This window comes from Eublepharis macularius, chromosome 14, assembly GCF_028583425.1.
Source record: "Eublepharis macularius isolate TG4126 chromosome 14, MPM_Emac_v1.0, whole genome shotgun sequence".
Taxonomy (NCBI): Eukaryota; Metazoa; Chordata; class Lepidosauria; order Squamata; family Eublepharidae; genus Eublepharis; species Eublepharis macularius.
This window is the reverse complement of record NC_072803.1, coordinates 10,728,151-10,747,193: the sequence shown is the minus strand read 5'-3', so window position 1 is coordinate 10,747,193 and position 19,043 is coordinate 10,728,151. Positions and strand designations below refer to the sequence as shown.

The 19,043-nt window shown below is 47.2% G+C and overlaps 1 protein-coding gene across 1 annotated transcript; it reads right to left on the bottom strand.

Moving 5' to 3' along the window:
- Positions 1 to 369: 369 nt before the first annotated feature.
- On the bottom strand, positions 370 to 18,834 carry B3GAT1 (beta-1,3-glucuronyltransferase 1). The gene is made up of 4 exons (XM_054998162.1): positions 18,612 to 18,834; positions 12,260 to 12,768; positions 2,775 to 3,071; positions 370 to 456 (listed from the first exon to the last, which is right to left on the bottom strand). Exons 1-4 carry the CDS (start codon positions 18,796 to 18,798, stop codon positions 370 to 372), a joined length of 1,080 nt encoding a protein of 359 aa, XP_054854137.1. The 5' UTR covers positions 18,799 to 18,834.
- Positions 18,835 to 19,043: the final 209 nt, after the last annotated feature.

The window sequence follows — 19,043 nt, the reverse complement described above, 5'->3', positions numbered from 1 at the left end:
CCCATGAGATGGGACTTCATGGAGTCGCCATGAGTCAATTGCGACACGAGAGCACACTTTACCTTTATCTCGGGAGGTAACTCAGGTGGCAATCAATTACCCATTTCAAAATAATGATACTTGGGATTACTGCTGAGGTTTTGTTTTCAGTTTGAAAAAAGTTTTTTTTAACCACCTTTAAAAAGCGGTGTTCTGATTCTGAAACAAAGTGAACTGGACATTTAAATTAATCAAATTTACCCAAGAGAGGAACCAGGGTGTCCATTTCGTACTTTGCATGCACCAAGTTTTCTTTTCTCTCTGCATTTTACCCGAGCAAGATCATCCACCCAAGTCATACCTGTTAATCTCTCTCTTTGCCGCTTGACGTCAGATTTCCACATTGGGATCTGTGAAGCCTTTCTTCCCCTCATTCACCAATACCGGTTTCTCTGTCCTTGTGTGCCAGACAAGAATCTGAATGAGGAACAGGGAGGAAAGAAGTCTATGCATAATCTTCTATTATAAAACCAATAGCACAACTAACCATGGTCCCTGGAGGCTAACGACCCATCTCCAAGTCTTAAAGCCAGCTAGCAAAAGATCTCATTGCGGTTCACCCCCCTCCTGAGCCAGAGATAGGAAACAGAGCATGGGCAGAAATGACCCATTTTATGGTGCTGTGTCTCACGGCATTAACCCGACCCTTCAGCACAATCTTGCCCACTGACCCGTTCTCTCGTCAATGTTCACAAACCTTCCTTGGCTTGTCTAACTTTCCCCTTCCCTTGGTGACAATGACGGTGGGGGTGGGGAGGGCTGTTAACAGGCACAGTGTTAAATAAGCACAGACTGCCTTCAACTGTGATGTAGACAGGCTCTTTGCTTTGGAATTCTGATCCGTGGTAAGGGATTAGGGCTCCTCAAGGACCCTTTCCTCCAAATAAGGGACAGTGTAGCCCACCCTCTATGAACAGAGGGTTACCAGGGTTGCAGAGATGAGAAATTCCTAGAAATTTTTGGGTGGAGCCTGGGGAGGGTGGGATTGGGAAGAGGAGGGGTGTCATTGGGTTATAATGCCATAGATTCCACCCATCAAGGCAGCTATTTTCTCCTAGAGAACTGATCTCTCTAGCCTGAGAGATCACCAGACCTACATGGAAGTTGGTAACTAGAGGTGGGCACGAACCAAAATACAAACCAAAGTTCATCATGAACCAGGCCAGTTGGTGGTTTGCAAACCAGTGGTTCGTCGGAGGGCATTTCTGACAAACCGTGACGATTTTTTGGCTGATATATTGTCGAAGGCTTTCACGGCCAGAGAATGATGGTTGTTGTGGATTTTCTGGGCTGTATAGCCATATTTTTAGGCTGGTTCGTTTGGTTCGATTTTCAGTTTGTCACTGCAGACATCCTGATGATACCAATCAATCAGTTTACTAGGCAATGGGGGGATGGGCTTTCTGCAGATCTGCTGACCCAGAAGTGACATATTCATGAACCAAACAAACCGATTCGCGAACCAGGGTAAGTTTGTGAAAGTTCGTGCTTCGTGAAACGCTACGAACCATGAACCGCAACAAACCGGTTTTCCTGGTTCATGCCCACCTCTATTGGTCACTCTATAGCCTGCCAGTTCCTTGATAATTTCCATTTCTGCAGTGCAGAACAGGCAGGAGAAATAGCTAGAAGTTTCTGAGGGCCAGATGGAGCACCCGGGCTGCCAGCTGCCCATCCCGACTCCCTCAGAATCACTCTTGCTGTGTGAGTACATCCCTTGTAGATCGGTGAACAGCAGCTAGCGAGTGGCATCTTGTTTTCTGCCTAGCTGGATAATGACCAACTAGGCCAAGTTCACAGGCTTGGCAACTCAGCCTGACCCTGCTCTTTCCAGGATTGCACCCATCTTTGCAAAACTTCATTTCCTGCACTGTTCTTGAAGATCTGGTGTGGCCACTGCAGACAGGCATGTCCCTTTGGAGCGACACTCACTCTCCCGTTTCCCTTCAACACTTCCCCGACAATGTTCCTCACCTTGACAGGGCTCTCACCTTGTTGCTATGGCAATGAACTGCATGTTTAATCGATCCCATTTCCTACTCGAAGCTGCTTCTACAGGTTTGCCTGAGACGAGGCTGGCTGGCAACAAATACCTGCTCTGCTTATGGAAGAGGAAAGTCAGCACTTTGGACCGGACAATATCCTTAAACCTGCTGTCTCAACTTTGAATACTCAGGGCAATTTTTCCCCCTGGCTCAAAACTGGAAGTGCATTTCACTTAGTACTTAAAATAGATATACATGTATTTTCTCCGTTGGCTGTTGGAACAGCTAGCGAGCATCCTCCTTGCAATGGATGCATAGCCTAATTACTATTTCCTTAGTCCAGGTTTTGGATTTCATTAAAGAAAGGGGAGGGGAGATGTCAAACAGATGTCAAGTGCTTAGTGAATATTCAGCATCAATTTTTCGCCGAGTAGAACTGAGCGCAGCAAATTCATCGCTAGTGCACAGACTGAGGATTTCTTTGGAATTTCTACTGCAGCCACTCAGACTGCTGAAGAGATCAGCCACTTTTCAGGAAAGTGTCAGGTCTCTTCAGTAGATAGCAGGTAGTCCAACGGCTGTTCAGCATTTTCCTCTTTTATTGCGGTCTCAGAGACCACCTGAAAGTAGAGCAGATTTTTGGACCAGGCTAGATGTAAACCAAACAGCAGGGAGCTGTTCCCTCCAGCTAAGTTAAGGAGGAAAGAACCCTTTGCACTCAGAACCTAGAACAGCGGAAGGAAACAGTACCTTAGTGCAATTGGCAGCTTTTGGCTCAAGGTCGTTCAGGGTCACCAGCTCCCGGAGAAGGCTGCTCTCCTGGTAGCCCCCCTTCACCCCTCGCAGTTTGAAGTATGCCTGAGGTCGCTGGAGGATGAGCCTGAGGTTCACAGCAAAGCCCGCCATGTCGATAGCAAAGGGCCGATGAGGGTCAAAGACGGTCTTCCAGCCATACACCTTTCCAGCAGCGTTTACTTTGGGTGACTCGTAGCGCAAGCCCCCCACAAAGGCCACTGGCCACACAGACACTTTCCGGGTGCTCCGCATCTGGAGGCAAGGAAAGAGCCTATCACACACATGAACACACACATTTATTTATTATAAGATAGTTCTATACTGCCTCTTCAGAGTTCTGCTCACGATGGCTTGAAATTAAAATAATAAGTGGAGCATAAGCACATAAATAGAGCCTTACTGGATCAGACCAGTGGTTCATCTAGCTCAGCAACCTGCTTCACACAGCATTCAGAAGTTTGCTGCCTCCGTAAATAGAGGCTCCTTTCAGTCACCATGGCTAGTAGCCATCGATGGACCTTTCTTTCATGAATCTTTTTTGATAAGCAGCAAGACATTAAAAACAAGCTCAACAGCATAAAACTATCCGTGAAACAGACCTCAGACCAGAAGCAGACCGTTTAAAAAGTGGAAGATAAAGCCCGTAATCAAAAGCTTGGGTTAAAAGATGCCTTTTGGCCTGGTGCCCTAAAATACAGTAAAGTAAGTGCCACATTAGCCTCAAGGGGGAGGGCATTCCAAATAGGGTTGCCAGCCCGAGGCATGGCACTTACCCACCGGGGAGGAGGGCCTTGCAGGTGACATGATGTTGCTGGTGACACCGCGACGACATTTCTGGTGGTGCACAAAAAGCTGCAGTAAGTTAGAGGGGTGCCTTTCTCTAGTGTCTGCTCAGGCTGCTCAGGATCTGAGAGACTAGTTCCAAGCACCCACAAGGACTAGAAATATGACTTCTTAATAAAAAAACACACATCTGCAACCTTCTTCAAGGGACCGTAACCACAATTCCCATGCTTTGCTCGCTTGCTTGACAGAGTCGCAATGGAGCTCCCGCTCCGCAGGCAGCACACCGCCGGGTCTCCTTGGTAGCTTCAGATTTCTGCTTGGCTACAGAACATGAGAATCAACAGGCAGCTGTCTGGGCACGACCAGACAAATGGAGGGTGTTCTTTTTTGGCTGATAAAGTCAAATGATTTTTATCTGCTCCCTTCCAGCGAGCTCAACTACACACGATAATGGCAATGGCTCTGTGGTATACTCCATTCAAGACCGTGCCACTTCAGATCCCATATGAACATAAGGCATGGCTTTCCACCATGCTAAACTACTGGTCCATCGAAGTGACAGTTGCTCTCCAGGCAGATGGGGCTTTCCCAATACTTGTACCTGAGACGTCATGATCCTGGAACCTGCAGCCTGCTGTACTTTTGAACCACAGCCCCTCAGCAATGGCAAGGCCACTCCCAGTAGGCTTTCTGTTAGGGTAGCCAACTTCAGCTTGGAGAGATTCCTGGAGATTTGGGGGGAGAGCCTGGGAAGGGCACAGTTTGGGAAGGAAGGGAATTCGGCAGAGTTGTGACCCTCCAAAGCTGCCATTCCCTTCAAGGGAACTGATCCCTGGAGTCTGGAGATCAGTTGTGGCTCTAGGAAATCTCCAGGCCTCACCTGGAGGTTGACAACCATACTTTTTACTCTGCTTTGGGGGCCGTCGCCAGTTGCCATTTTTTTATCTATATGCTTTAGCCGAATATTTCACATCGAATATTTCACATCGAATATTGCGAACAAATCCAACGTCCTTATCTGAAATTCACAAGGTGGCAACAAAATAATACAGGGTGTTTGCTTTTCTTCTGCCCCCCAGATCTGTCTTCCAAACTGCTGGACTCCATGCCTGAGGTCCAGCTCTAGACCCACTCTGGACTCCCATCTCCTGAGCTACAAAAGCTCTGTTGCTCAGGCCTGTCCCGGTTATCAAAATAATATATGTATAAATTGCCTTGTGTTTGAAAAAGCTAGCCCATTTGGAAGAACAGTTTTAGCCCACGTTTCCCTGATCTACGAGTTTTCTACATGCAAGGGAACTGTTTGATGGGATGGACACTTCAAACACACGCTCCCACAAGTGAACGTTCTGTATGTGTAAGAATCAGCGAAGGTTCTTATCGTCAGTCTTTGGTGCTGAAGCAGGGAAATGCAAGCAGATGCCCAGCAGAGATCCCTAAAACATTAACGATGGAAAAGAACTGCAGAAATTACTGTTAAATGTAACATTCGGGATCCTTCTTAGAACACACAGAATTCTCCATGGCCTATAATGACGGCTTGCTTCTCTTTCTTCCTCACCACAAGGCCACGGGTAGGAGCTCTCTCTCTCTCTCTGCTAAAGCTGCTGTAGACTCTCAGATCATGGATCTTCCCACGTGGTTCTTGTTGCAGCTAATTACAACAAGAGTGGCCGGAGGAGTCCAAGGCGTTTGCCTCCCTCTTACGTGAGACACTTGCTTATGCCTCTCCTTCACCCATGGGGGAAGAAGCATCCATGTGCTCTGTGGCATGCTGCTCTGACTTCCAGCCCCCCAGATGCAGCTCGTTTTCACAGGAAATAGAGGAGGTGGTTCTTGGAAAAAACCCACCAAACATGTTTGCAAAGCATTTCTAATCAGGCCTTGCTCAGCTCACATGCTGGTTCCCAATGGCTGCGCCAGCAGCAACTGCAGAAATAGAAGCAAACCTCAGAGTCTGAAGAACAGCCTACAGGGGTTTCCGCACTCCAGGTTCAGCTAACACGCTGCATAATCTACACTCAGTTATATGTTGTCCTCCCCTTTCTCACCCAGCACAAACCCTTCAAACCTTTCCATGGCTTTAGCCCCCTTTCCCTGCCCTCATATAAAGAGCCTGCTATAGTGGCTCATATTTTTCTGCTTTAAAAAAAATAAAAACACTCTACATTTTCCCTGGTCATCTTTTTCCTGGAACACCTACTACATTTGGGGCAGCACGTAGTAGATGTTCTGGCCCTCTGATCCTTAGTCACAAGACAAACATAAGGCTGGAAACTATAGTTGTCAACACTGATGCAGGAAATTCCTGGAGATTTGGGTGGGGTGCCTGTGAAGGAAAGAACCTGGGAAGGGATTTCACCTAGACGCTTTGATATAGCGTAGAATTTGCCTTCTGAAGTTTCCGTTTTCTGCAGGGGAACAGATCGGTGTAGACTGGAGATCAGTAGTCATAGTAGAAAGCCAGGCTCCACCTGGAGATTGGCAACCCTATGTGAACCTCTGAACACAAACACACACAATCTCTCTCTTTTTGCCTTAAGCAAAAGCAGTGTGGGTTTAGGAATGAGCCCTGTCTTGAGGTCATCTAAGCAGGTCTTTTTACCAGGCGGTTGCCTGATCCCTGGTCCAACTTCCTGGGCATACACAGAGATGAAATAGGTTCAGACTTATGAGACCCGCCATGATGATTCTCCATACTTGGATCCAGTCACGGGCAGCTCAGCATGTAAAAGAAGTAACTCTGCAATCTCATGCTACAAAGGAAGGAACTCAAACTGTGGGTTTGTGCCTGTATTTTTCAAGCACTCCTGTCTCAAAGGCAGGCTTTGTGAAAGCGGCCAAGATCTCCAAACTAATCACCTTTAATGGTCAAGAGTCTGCACAGGCAGGCCAGACATTTAATAATAGGAACCAGAAAGGAAAACCTTTCTAAGGTTAGGAAGGAAAACCTTTCTAACCTTGCTGAGTGAAAAATATTGTTCCTGATGGGTTCAGAATACCACTGATTCCATGCTATACAGTTATATACAGATATTTCAGACCTTCCTGACATTTGCTGCTGAAGGTACAAAAGCAGGACTTATAAGCTGCAGAATGAGCTCCTTGGAATCTAAATTTCCTTGCATTTACCATTAGCCTGCCTTTGAGCACTGCCTTTGAGACCCCAACTGAGCACTGCAGTCCATTGTGCCAGTGCAGCAGCCAGAAGAAATAATTGCACACCACACTTCTGAGCAAGCCATCCTGCAAACACAGTAATGCAGACAGGGCTGTCTCTACCCCGACAGACGCATTAAGCCCATGGACAGCGCACTCCTGTTTCTTGACAGGTAATAGATATACTAGAAGTGAGGAGGGGAAGCCAGAGTAATTCCTAAAGTTAAATGCTAATGCCACCACCATTCCTCATGGGGGGGGGAAATGGAGGGGGCGGAATCTGAGCTAAACTGGAATGGAAGTATTTGATGGACAATGTTTAGGATGGAGTTTCTTCTTTTTTGGATCAGACCAAAGGCCTTCTACTTCACCAAGGTGCTTCCATGAAAATACCAGTCGGGCAATGCCCCCCCCCAATCATTCCAATGGTTTGTCCTTAGTATTTGGAATTCAGAGATATACTGCTCCTAAATATGGAGGTTCCCTTTAGTTAATGTAGTTCTTTGCTGTTGATAGTGAAAAGGCATATTTCAGGTCCTCTACCTGAATGAATAGTAGGGAGCATGAAACCAAGAAGAGAATGACCAAGGTTAGTATAAATGTGTATTGTAACAATTGACTCATTTCATGCCTTAATGTGAATGCTTGGTGGTGTGCTGGGGGAGGAAGCTGAATTCCCCTCCAAGAGCTGCATAAAACTGCAGCAGGGAATAATTCCAGTAACAAAGTTGTCAGGGCAGGTTTCAGTCTTCAGGTTGCTCAGCTACTATCTGCAACTGCAGCTATCTTAAACTCTGCTGCTGGGAGGTCACAGGAAATAATAAGGTTGCCAACTCTGAGATGGGAAATTCCTGGTGATTTGGGGGCACAGTTTGTCAAGGATGTAGTTTGGGGAGGGGGGAACTCAGTGGAGTATGCCATAGAGTCCACCCTCCAAAGCCACCATTTCTTCCAGGGGAACTGTTCTCTTTAGTCTGGACACCAGCTGTAATTCCAGGAGATCTCCAAGCTCTGGACAGCATAGAAACCACTGAAAATTGTATCTCTGTGCAGCAGCCACTCCTCTTACAAGGCAAAACACAGCAGCCACCTCAGCTGGAAGACTTGTGATGCTTTTGTGGCAATGGTGGGAGGTGGGGTGAAGACGTATCTGACCTACAGGGAGTTCTACGCAAACCTGGTCGAAAAGTATGAGAGCAATGATAGAACCTGGAAAGCTGCTTTTTAAAAATGTAACTGAATATTAAAAATCTTGAGCACTGAACACTGAGGCCAGTTCCATGCTCCGTTAGGATGGCAGCAGCTCTACTGACCAGTTTATATTGCATGTACAACATGTTGGGGGGGGGGCAATCTCCTGGTGTGGCTTGGAGATCTGACAAAATTACAACTGATTTCCAGCCGACAAAGATCAGTTCCCCTGGAGAAAATGGCTGCCCTGGAAGGTGGATTCCATGGCACTGTGCTCAGCTGAGGTCCCTCCCTTCTCCAAACCCCCCACCCTCCCCAGGCTCTGCCCCCCAATCTCCAGGAATTTGCAAACCCTAATTACATCCGTGGCAGCTTTGCAGGGCTGTGGCTTAATGGTGGAACACTTGTATTGAACGTAGAAGGCCCCGGATCTCAGCCCTGGACAACTCCAGTTAAAGGATCCTTTCTCTGCATGATACCCTGGAGAGCAGCTGCCAATCGGAGAAGACTGAGCTTGGTGATCCAACAATCTGGCTGTGCTTTATGCATTTCATAGCAGCCTGAGAAATGGAGGTTACAAGCTTGTGGGGGGGGCAGGGAAGGGTATCCTGAACTAAACTTTTGGGGGTGGTGTGAATTAGGCTTCTGTCCGATTTCCTACCGCTAATTCTAAGGTTGTCTTCTCTCTGGTTTCCACCGCATATGATTTCCCCTCCAGTCTATTAACCAGTTTTTGCAAATTTTATTTAGCTGAGACTGAACACTTAAGCAATGGGCAATGTTTAATTTGCCTGCATTTAAATTAATTAACAATACAATGTAGTAAGAAATTACTTCATTTATAAATCCTCCGGAAAGTGAGAGTGTCATTTCTGTGTTCTGCCAAAAAAACCCTCAAAAACCTCCTACATACGCTTGACAATGAATCAGTGTTAATACGCTATAACTGCAGCAGCGAGGAAAAGAGCAAACATCGGCGGACGGAAGGGGGGGATGTCTCCCAGAAAATATTTTTTTTAAAAAAATCTTACCCTTAGCGCTAATCTAAGAGCCACATTAACTACCTATAAATTACTATATGAATATAAGTCATGGCTCTCTCTCCTTCATCCTCCGCAGCAGCCCTAATTGTGAGCAGTATTTGTAGCTCGTTCCATGGCTATTGCCAGCCTTGCAAGGCGGGACTGCTACAGATCCTTGAGGAACATCACAAATGGGAACTCTGTGATTTCCTCTTAACTAACAGAAGCGTCTTGTAACCTTCTTGCCAACCATAACAGCCTACATATATTTCAGTGTGCACGATTTTTTTTGGCAAGAGAAACTTACACACTGATTAAAAGTAGCTATTTTCACAGACCTTTTGCTCACTTATAATGAACATCTTTCTTAAAGAAAAAGAAATTCCTTCCTTCCTTTTTTCCTTCCTTTTAACCTCTTTAAGAACTTAAAATTACAAGCAGGTCTCTTGGATGGGAAGAGATAGATAGGCTGGTTAAATGGGTGGCATTCAGAGCTTTGGGTGTGTACAGGGGTGACTGCCCATCTTGATTCCCCCCACCCCAAAGCATTTGTTTCCATTTTAAAAAGAGCTATCTTTCATTAAATGGAGTTGCCATTTAAACCCTCTTCTTCTGTGGGCAAAACCAATATTCCTGGTGAGGTGCTACAACCCTGGCCTCACCCTGGCTCCAGGCTTGGCTCACCATGCCCATGGCCTCTTATCATTTGCAAGAGGTTTAAATTCTTTGCAAGAGGTTTAAAACTAATAGTCAAAATTACTCGTATACATATATAAGGGGAGAGGCAGAGGCTCAATGGGGCCAGCACCATCACGCCTGCGGAAGATCCCAAGTTCAGCCCCTGGTGTCCCGTTAAAGGGCAGTAAGTGGTGTGAAAGACCCCTGAAAACAGATCTCAGAGAGCTGCTGCTAGTTGGAGTAAGCAATACTGATCCAATGGTCTGACTTGGTAGAAGGCACTTCCAAATGTGTTCAAATGGCTCTACCATCTTGGACTGCCTAAACAAAAAAAACATCCTAGACTTTTGTGCTGAAATTCCCATCCAGAGCACCCACAAAAAAAATCACTTCTCTGACTTCTGACTCAAAAGCACTTCCTCTGGCTTGTCTCCTTAACCCTCGTGCTGCCTCTTTAGCACAGGTGCCGCAGCTCAGTGAGGGGGTTTGCGCAGTGTTTGCAGAAGTTTTGAGGTTCAGCTCTTCACCCTGCTCTCCAGTTAGAAGTATCTGCAGGGGCTTGAGAGCTTCTGGCTACTACCAGAACTACCTGGATAGTTGCATCGTTTGCACGATAGTTGTCTCGTTTGGAATAAGGCAGCTTCAAAGGTTCACATGACCTCTTTTTCAATTGTTGTTTATGTCAACAGAAGCATCATGTAAACATTATGCAGTCCATCTTTTCAGCTTACGTTAACAGAAGCACCAGGTACATTAGAAATAAAAACCATCCCCAAAAATAGATCGATAGATCTAGAGAATGGGGCCGTGTTCAGACAGGGAGTATTCATCCACACACCTAGAGGACCACCAAGATTTGTAGAAAAACATGATGCTTCCCAAATGGATTCTCCCAAAGAGATTAATGTTGGCCCTCCATCTAATCCTCTACAGCTGTTCTTAAGCACAAAAGAAATCTTGAGGAGTCTTTTGGGGAGGGCTTACTCCTACGCAAATCACACACTTGCATTTAAAATTTTGTAGGTTAAAGCTTGGCTTACAAGGCTGCCTGTGGCAGCAGACTCCCTCTTGCCCCCACTGACTCTCCCCTGCTATTGCAGCAGTAGAAATGTTGGGGTATGACATTGCAGATGAACCAGGGAAGAGGTGGTCTTTACCACAGAGATTGAGGGAATTCCTAGAGCGGAGGGGACCATGGCATCACGTTTGAATGCTTCCTCTCCCCTTCTTCCAGCCTCAAAGCTTCAGGTTGCCAGGGCATGACCACTGGCAACCATAGTTAAAACCAGGGCTCATTTCGAGGGGGAATGTGCAGGAACGCAGTTCCGGCAGTTCCCCAAAGAGGTCACATGTCAGGTGGCCCCACTCACCTGACTCTCAGCCATTTTTGGCCCATTTTGTCCTGGATTGGGGCTGAAACGGCCTGGATCGGGCCTCTGACGGGTGGTGGATCACTCTCCTGCTCAGCAGCGGCCCAATCCTGACCATTTTGGGCTCCTGCTCGGCCATTTACAGCCCCCTTTTTGCCATTTTGGGCCCAATTTCGGCCCTGAATGGCCAGGATTGGGTCCAAACAGCCAGGATAGATGATGTCAGGGGGTGTGGCATATGCAAATCAATTATGCCAATGACACATTTCCGGTGATTGCAAGGGGTGTGGCATATGCTAATGAGTTATGCTAATGAGTTCCTCCAGCTCTTTTTCTATGAAATGACCCCTGGTTAAAACCATGACCTTCAAATGTGCTGGAAAGACAAAGAAAAGAGGCCAAGATATATATATACTAAAGCACTTGAGTAATGTCCTTCCATTGCACAGAGAAGGGCTGCTATGCGGGACACCAGTTGAAGCTTCTAAGAAGGCATGCAATGTAACTCCTCACTATCTCATCTATTATGCCCCGCAAGCATTGAAGATGTCATTTATCTAGGAGCTGCCAACTGGTGCAAACGCTGAAGCGCGACTGCTATCAGGAGCAAGCAGGAGCATGAACATCACCCCCATTCTGCAGTCACTCCGTTGGCTACCTATCAGCTACTGTGCTTAGTTTAAGGTTTCGATTATCACATACAAAGCTCTTCAGGGCCTTGGCCCGGCATACCTATGGAACTGCCTCCCTCCCTATGTTCCTCTGCGGCAGCTTCACTCATCTGAACAGGGTCTCTTGCAGGTACCACCCTACACATAGTCAAAATCAACAGCAGCCAGTACACGGGCTTTCTCTGTGGTGGCCCCTACCCTGTGGAACAGCCTGCCTGCGGACGTCAGGAGAGTCCCCACTCTCCTGGCCTTCTGCAAACGATGCAAAACCAAATTATTCAAACAGGCTTTTGTATTGAAGGGAGCGGCTCTCAGATGCTTCGCAAATAGACTTCACCACTATGTTGCCTTACATTGCCCACCAGAATATAAGAAGAACTTTGATGGATCGGAGTAGTGGCCTGTTTAGTCTGGCATCCTCTTTCACATAGCTGCCAACCGGTTGCCCTGAAGGGCCAATGAATAGGGGATAGAGGCCAGTGTCTTCCCTAGGTACAGAGTGCCCTCCCTTGAAGATCAGGAGCAGCACCAAAACCCAACCAGCCAGATCAGCGGCCTCTTACCTCCTCAAAGAGTTCCAGGCTGTACGTGTTATCATCATCGGCAAAGTAAACAATCCCAGGCTGGCTGTTGTTTCTATTAAAGGTCTCTCTCAGCCACCGTAGGGCCAGATTCCTTTGCATTGTCCCACGGGGGATCCGTGGGTCCCTCATGTCCCCCCTCAGCTTGTAGTTGCGAGGAGTCTCTACATTGAGATGGGTGTAGTTGAGCCCAGTGTCCCTCAAAAGGCGGGTGACAAGTGGGGTACGCCGCTGGGAGTCCTCCACCAAGATCCAGTGAAGGTTAGGGACATGCAAAAAAGTGTTGGCTAGCCGTGTCAACTCCGCCTTTTGGACCGGCCGGCTGTAAGTAGGCGTGATGACGTGGATAGTGGGCAAGGCGTCTGACCAAGGTGGTGGGCGCGTGTAGACGTACTCTGTCCTAACCACCTCCACAATATCCCGGTCAGACAGACAATATTCCTTGGAGTCAGAGCCCTGGGAGAAGTCGCGACGGGAATCTCCTCCATCATCTGCAGTGACATAAGAGGGGCGGGGGAGGACAAAGAAGGGACAATAAGTCAGTCTTCCAACAACCTCCCTGGGAACAGCCAAGAGCAAACAAAAAAGCAAAAGTCTCCACTTGGATTGGATAGGTTGGTGAAAATAGAAAAGAAGCTCAGAAGCAGAAGCTGTTAGCAGGAAATGGTGGGAAGAGAACAGACACATTTAGGATCCATCTCCATCAGGCTGTTTACAAAATTCACTTTCAAGAAAACAAGTATTCTTCAATCTGTCTAGAAGACTCCAGTGAAATAAGCCTCCAAACGTTTACTTATTCTGCCTAATTTATTCAGCATCTAGGGCTAAAGTTGATGAGATGTGGAAAGATTGTGAATAGACCTCCCAAACACTTTGTAATGGTAAATGATACGTGTGGATGGGTGGGGGATCCATATGCCATTCCCCCCACATCAAATGGGGAATGTATGTATATATTTTTGTATGTATATGTATATATTTTTCTAATGGCAATTTGCAATGTGAATAAAGTATCCTGATTAAATAAATATACATGCAATGACTTGGTTCAGGCCTTACTCAAAACCATGTATATCTACAATTAGTTTGTGTAACCAGATTCACCTGACAATCATTCAAGTCCTGGTTTTATTCAACAAATGCTGATGGTTTCATTGCCTTCTATTTGAAGCCTTGGAAAGCTTTGCCATAGAACAAAACAGGATTAAAGCAAGATCAAGACAGGATGCCTATCTTTAGACATCACCTGAAACCATAGTTAAGACTACTTGTAAAAACCCAATTTCAGATTCTGGCTTCAGATACTGGTTTGGTGGTAGGATTCTCAGGTGCCTGCCAATGGTACCCAGACTCCCAGTGATTCCTGCCCTCCCCTGGGCTCTCACCATTGGGAACAGGATTCTAAGGGTCACTCTACATGTTACTTCCTTCGTGGGTTCACCATGGAGCCAACCTCAGGCTCGCGCAGACACACAGCAGTTCTGGGGAATGGCTTGTGTTTAAAAAAGGAGAGCCCAAATGGGCTCGGAAAGCTGCCGCTGTTTATTTTGTACTTGAATTAAAAACGCATTTAGAGGGAAAGGGAGAAATTCTCAAGCATAACCTTCTAATTCACAGCTTATAAAAAGCTTTCATAACTGGTGGATAGAGGTGGATTTTGAGATTTTAGAAAAACAGGACACAGAAGGCTGCATTTTGTCTGTTATGATATTCTCACTCTCAACGCATTAGAACTGAAGGTCATCCAATGACACCAATGTAGCAGTAGAGTTAGGACAGGCAAAAAGACATCAGTGGTATTTCACAAAAACAAACAACTTGTGGAACTCATTGCCACAAGATGACCACTAGCTATGGGTCACTCTAAACATTACTTCCTTCACGAGTTCTCCACGAAGCCAACCTAGGTTCGTGCGCACACACACACGTCAGTTCTGGGAATGGCTTGTATTAAAGAAAAGAGATCCCAAATGGGGTCAGAAAGCTACTGCCGGGGAAGGGGAAGCTCTTGCCTTTCTCCCACGCATTTTCCCCCATGCAAAAACACTGCAGGAGGGGAAAGTTTTCCCGTTTCTGCTGTGTGCATGTCAGAGCCAAGCTACAAGTGACGCCTGACACAGGTTGGACACTTGTCAGCCTCCCCCAAGTTTTGATGGGAAATGTAGGCGTCCTGGTCTTGCAGCTGTAATGGAGAGCCAAGCTGGAAAACCAGGACGCCTACATTTCCCATCAAAACTTGAGGGAAGCTGACAAGTGTCCAACCTGTGTCAGGCGTCACTTGTAGCTTGGCTCCGAGGCTGCCTAAACGGGACCCCACACACTGTTTTCGCACCAGGAAGAACACTTGAGAGAAAGGCAGGCTCTTTCCCTCCCCCAGTGACAGCTTTCTGAGCCCATCTGGGCTCTCCTTTTTTTATGCAAGCCGTTCCCCAGAACAGCTGTGTGTGCATAAGCCCAGGTTGGCTCCGCGGCGAACTTGTGAAGGAAGTAATGTTTAGATTGACCCTAAGTCACCATATTTCTTGGTCAATGGGGTAGATAGCAGCTCGAAGAGGTACATTTGCAGTCAGGAAAAAGTGTAATAGGAAGAGTGAGGCCATCCCAAACCAATGGTATATAATGCTATAGACTCCACCCCTCCAAAGCAGCCACTTTCTCCAGTGGGTGCAATAAAAACACATGGTCTGTTTAAGACTGTAAACTCTTTGGGACAGAGACCTATCCATCCTGTTCATGAAATTTGTAAAAGTCACAGGTTTCTGGTAGAACTGCATAAATGCCGTAACCATTTCAACCGTTTCATTATTATTAATATTAATAAATACATTCCAGAATTGTCCAAAGCACATTGGGGATAATAAAGAGATTGTACCTCTCCTGTTGTTGTAAGGCACAAGCCAGTGTGGTCATGCCCTGGTCCGTATTTAGCAGTTGTTCATGAAGGATTAACAGATGAGATCCCCCAAAGCCTATTTGGTTTTTCCTGTTTGTTCAATGAAGTAGAAACTCTGAATATACATCTTGCTTTTCCCAATAAGTGTACAACAGGAACAGCCAATGGGTTGCTCAGGAGACTGAAAGGGCCAGTGAAGTCAATTGACATCTGGCCCTCAGTGGCCCAATCAAAGTAGAACACAAGGATGCTGGAGTAGTTTGCTAGTTGTACCCATTAAGCAAAGACCCTTGCTTCTCAAATTTCTAAGTGAGCTATTCTGCACTTCAGCATTACACTTATCTCGGGGTTCGGAAAGGCCAAATGCATTCCATATGCCAGGGTAAGTTTTGTGAAAGGGGAGACCAGCAAGAAGGGCTTGGCTAAGGTCCCCTGTGCTTGGGGGCATTGCAACAATTTGATGGCAATTTTAGGAAAAGCTCTGAAAAATCACTAGGTTTGTGTTTTTTGAGCATTCTCCACCACGCCACGGAAAGCCCTAACAATTATCAGGCAAGTTGAGTAGGGGGAGTTGGCCCATCACAATACATGATTTTACTGTTCAGCCTGTCTAAAATATTTGTGCAGGGGTTTGGTATGTGGCAAATGAGCCTTTCTGGCAACATGCCCAAATAGCAAGCATGCAACTCCATTTATGGGTCAAACATGAGTATCTATCATATTCTTCTGCAGCTGTGGATGGTGGAATGGGTGATGGGATGTCTACACAAGACATCTGACACATATTCTTCATGTGTCAGGAGACGCAATGTTAGCTGGGAAGCATAGTTTCGAAAGACAGAGCCGGCAAAGATCACTCTGGAGGGGATGGATTCTCTCACAGCCCTCCACCACCACTTATAGCGTCTTTCCTTCTGGAGCGTTTACCTTGCTGAGGCCTGACTAATTCAAAGTTTTAAGCAGCGAGGGCAGCAGGGTAAAATCTCCGGAAGGGGAGACAGTGGCACACCAGGGGCGGCGGCTAGGAGAGAATTCGTCCTTTCTGGAGCAATCTCCGCCAGCTCTGTCTTTTAAAAATACACTTCCCGGCTAACATTGTGTCTCCCAGCTCTTGACAAATGCGCGCCTGGTGTAGAGACGTCTGGTGCAGAGAGACTCTAAGATGACCACAGCTTAACCTGCCTCAGCGACTCTCATCTGTAAGGTGTCCCAGGTAGGGAGGAACAAAGCCACATCGCTGTTTCTTCCCTTGCGTACCTCCTCATCTCTCAGCAGCCTGGAATTTCCCAGAACGCTCCCACTCTCCTACCACACGTTCTCCTTCAACACCCCCCCCCCCCGGCTCTGCCAGCCTGGAGAAAGGCACCGGCAGAAAGAAGAACAGAAGAATCTGAGGATTTCATCTCAGAGAAGACGGCATGAAAGAGATGCACGTTAGGTCATGCGCTGTCATCTGACAGGCACCTGCGACCCTCCCGCAACCACCTTGAACACTGCAATTACAATGGCAATGAGCGGATTATCTGGGGGGAGCTTTGCATTTTCCGCAAGTACAATATGCAGGCTTTGATAGCTCAGGAAACAAGAGCTCTTCCTTCCTTCCTTCCTTCCCTCTGGGCATCTTGAAACTGCTCAGGGAGATCAGGCTGAGGCCGAGAATTCTCTACCTGATGCAGCCTTCTCTCCCCCCCCCCCAGCCACCTTTCCAAGGCCTTTCCTGGTTTTAAAAAAATGAGAGGGGGCAGAGGGAGTAAGATGCACAAAAAACATGCATATTTTCCCCATATGCAGTCCTCAGCCTCCTCCATTTCTTTCTGCAAGGACGTATCTAAAACAGAAAGCTAGATGGAGGAAGGCTCCCACAATCTTTGGCATAGGCGCTCTTGTCCCTACCCTCGCACAGCTCCTTCACATAAGGCAGAGAGCAGGAAGGCGCAGAGATGGAGGAAACTGCATCTAGACTTGCTGCCGTCCCGTGGTGGGGGAGGTGAAGTGTTTGGCTTGCTATTCCCCTTCCAAAGTTCCTTGCCAGCAACTAGGTCACTGGGCAGGCAAAGAAGCCTGGAGATAGGGGACCTGACATCTTACCCTCTTCCAGGTTGTTATATTTGCTGGTGCCCATGGCTTTTACTCCAAAGCAATATACAGTTAACTTATGGAACTCACTGCCACATGATGTGGTAATGGTGATTTTAGATGACTGTGAAAAAAACATTAGGCTAAGTTGGGGAAGATACAGGTACCAACAGCTCTTGGCCATGAGAGCAAAATGGAGGCCCCGTATTCAGACGCAGTATATTTTGGAGTACTAAACAAATACCATCACTTTCCTGCCTAGTTTTAAACCACTGTAAGAAACAAAATGCTGGACTAGATGGACCCTTGGTCTGTTCCGTCAAGGCAATTTGTATGTTTCAGAGTAAGCAATTTTTTTGATCCAACAAGGCTGTTTTCACGCATGTTGGATAATGCACTTTAGCAATCGGTTGCAACTGATCGCTCAAGTGCATTGAAAGTGCATTATCCAATGTGTGTGGAAGCAGCCGTGTCAAAAAAACCCACAGTCTCTCCCTGGGAAGATGTCTGTGCAGGGGTAAACTAGAGGGGGAGGGAGGGATGAGGCTTGTACTTAGACAGTCTCACTGAGCCCTAGCCCAACTACCAGTTTCTCGAGGGCTCCCCCTGGTTCCTTGGGCCAAGCATTAGCCATATAAGCCAGGTAAGAAGGTCTGGCATGCTGTTGTTTGGACTGTAAGCTGGGGATGAACTTGTCTCCCAATCAGACACACACAATCATGAAGATCTATCAACAACTACTAGCCGTGGCAGCTAAAGAGAACCTCCATCATCAATCATAGATCCAGAGGAGTTAGCCATGTTAGTCTGTAGTTGCAAAATAGTAAAGAGTCCAGTAGCACCTTTAAGACTAACCAACTTTATTGTAGCATAAGCTTTCGAGAACCACAGCTCTCTTCATCAGATGCATGGCATTTTGAGAGCTGTGGTTCTCAAAAGCTTATGCTACAATAAAGTTGGTTAGTTTTAACGGTGCTACTGGACTCTTTGCTATTTTCCATCATCAGGGGAAGCGATTTTCTGAATCCTGGGGCACCCTGGTGGTGGTGGTCATCACTGCCCCTGCATCCTATTGGCTGAACTTCCAGGTGCCTCCAGGTGAGTTCTGCAGGAAATGGGGCTAGATGGACCTTGGTCTTCCCCACCAAGGCAGGTCCCTTGATTTCAAAGCTCAGCAAGACAACCCCAGATATCTCCAGGACTTGTTCTGCCACAGGACCCCAGAAGGACAAGACGTGAACGTGGGCTGCCAGATGGAACAAGCAGGATGACGATGGAAGTGATGAGAAGGAGCACATGGTGGGATGGGATTGGTGGAAGGAAGAGGTGGGCATGGTTGGCATGGGCCGGTGGCTTTCTCCTCACCCTTGTGCACGGCAAGCAGCGGAGCTATGGTGCTCTGGTGCCAGACGGTGATTAGCAGCGTCCAAGGAAGAACTATCAGCACGATAGCCAGGATGTCTCGTCTTTTCGGCATCTCCAAGACTGACTGGGCCCACTGCTCCTCATTACCTGACAGCGAAAACCCCGGAGACAGAACAGCAGAGCACATGGAGAAGAGAAATCAGTGGGCAGGAAGAAACCGGGGCAGAGAGAAGACAGCAGCAAAGGCGACTGACTCAGCTCTGAGGTCTTACCCGCGCTCACAACCCACCCATTGCACAAGCAGGTTTGGACGGGCAGCTGCCACCAGGGAGAAGGCAGGCTGCCGACGGGCGACGCTTCTCCAGGTGTCGCGGGAGCGGCCGGTGAGGGCTTCAGGGCCTCTTTGTGAAAGTGGCCTGCAATGCAAAGCAG